A 1,127-nucleotide genomic window follows, 5' to 3' on the forward strand; every position below is an offset into this window, starting at 1 on the left:
CCTTCCCCCCAACCCCCATAATAAACAACTAATAGTTTTCCAGGAGAAAAGATCAATAGTTTTGTGAATACTCAGATAACTAAATCTATAGATATAAAATATATACAGCACTGACATTCTCCGTATGATTATCTAAACGTTTCATGTAATAATAGTAATATTCAGACCTTTGCATCCAATCACGAAAGCGCTCACACCCATCCCAAACCAAACAGTGCATAAAATAACCATAACCTATTTGGGTAGTACCCAACTACTAGAGATAAGCGTCTGATGTCTCCACTTTCGTTTCGACAAATCTGTACTACGAGTCGCAAACTCAAAGACATGTTCTCATAGGACAGCGAGGACGGGGGGCGGGGGGGGACCACCACTGAAAGTAAAAGCGCTATTCGTTACGTCTCTTCTACTTCTACTGATGCTGATTTCATGCACAACGACATTTATTATTTATTAAACTAACTTTGGGAAAGGCGTTCAAGTTCAAGTCATTCACTACAGCAAGGAAGAACTAAATAAGATACTTTACCTATGTTTATGGCATGCGGGTTTTTCTTCATCCAAGATGGAAGCATTAATCCAAGCAGAACAGACATGCCCATGATGAGGATGTTCCTTTCCGAGTTCAGATTCACAGTCTGGGGACAGTGGTGATTATGATGATGATAATGATAATAACAATATTATATTGTAAAAATGATAATCATATTAATAGTAATGATAAGAAGAACATGGTCACAATATCGGCTATCGTGGCACAAGCCGACCCGACCCGACCGGACCCGATCCCATCCGCAGTGGGCATCCCGTATTAGAGAACCATACACAGGTATACCAAACCATGCCCAGTGATTGTGAGCCATCACCCATGTCCCCGCAATCATTCATCAAAACGCCTGACTGTTTTTTGTGTGTTTTTGTTTTGTTTTTTAAAACCTGAGTTCAATATTAACGTCATTTGTTTAAAAAAAATTAAAGAGAGAGAGACAGAGAGAGAGAGAGACAGAGAGAGAGACAGAGAGAGAGAGAGAGAGAGAGAGAGACACAGAGAGAGAGAGAGAGAGAGAGAGAGAGAGAGAGAGAGAGAGAGAGAGAGGGAGAGAGAGAGAGAGAGAAATGAGTAGTCC

At 40.7% G+C, this 1,127-nt stretch overlaps 1 protein-coding gene across 1 annotated transcript in view; it reads right to left on the reverse strand.

Annotated features, from left to right (window-relative positions):
• LOC101861332 (solute carrier family 23 member 2) overlaps window positions 1-1,127 on the reverse strand; it is a 17,920-nt gene that overhangs the window by 2,321 nt on the left and 14,472 nt on the right. Inside the window, exon 11 of the mRNA XM_005089847.3 lies at window positions 530-638. Within this exon, the coding sequence (XP_005089904.1) occupies window positions 530-638 (109 nt within the window). The remainder of the gene's footprint in view (window positions 1-529; window positions 639-1,127) is intronic.

This window comes from Aplysia californica, unplaced genomic scaffold (assembly GCF_000002075.1).
Source record: "Aplysia californica isolate F4 #8 unplaced genomic scaffold, AplCal3.0 scaffold00009, whole genome shotgun sequence".
Lineage (NCBI taxonomy): Eukaryota > Metazoa > Mollusca > Gastropoda > Aplysiida > Aplysiidae > Aplysia > Aplysia californica.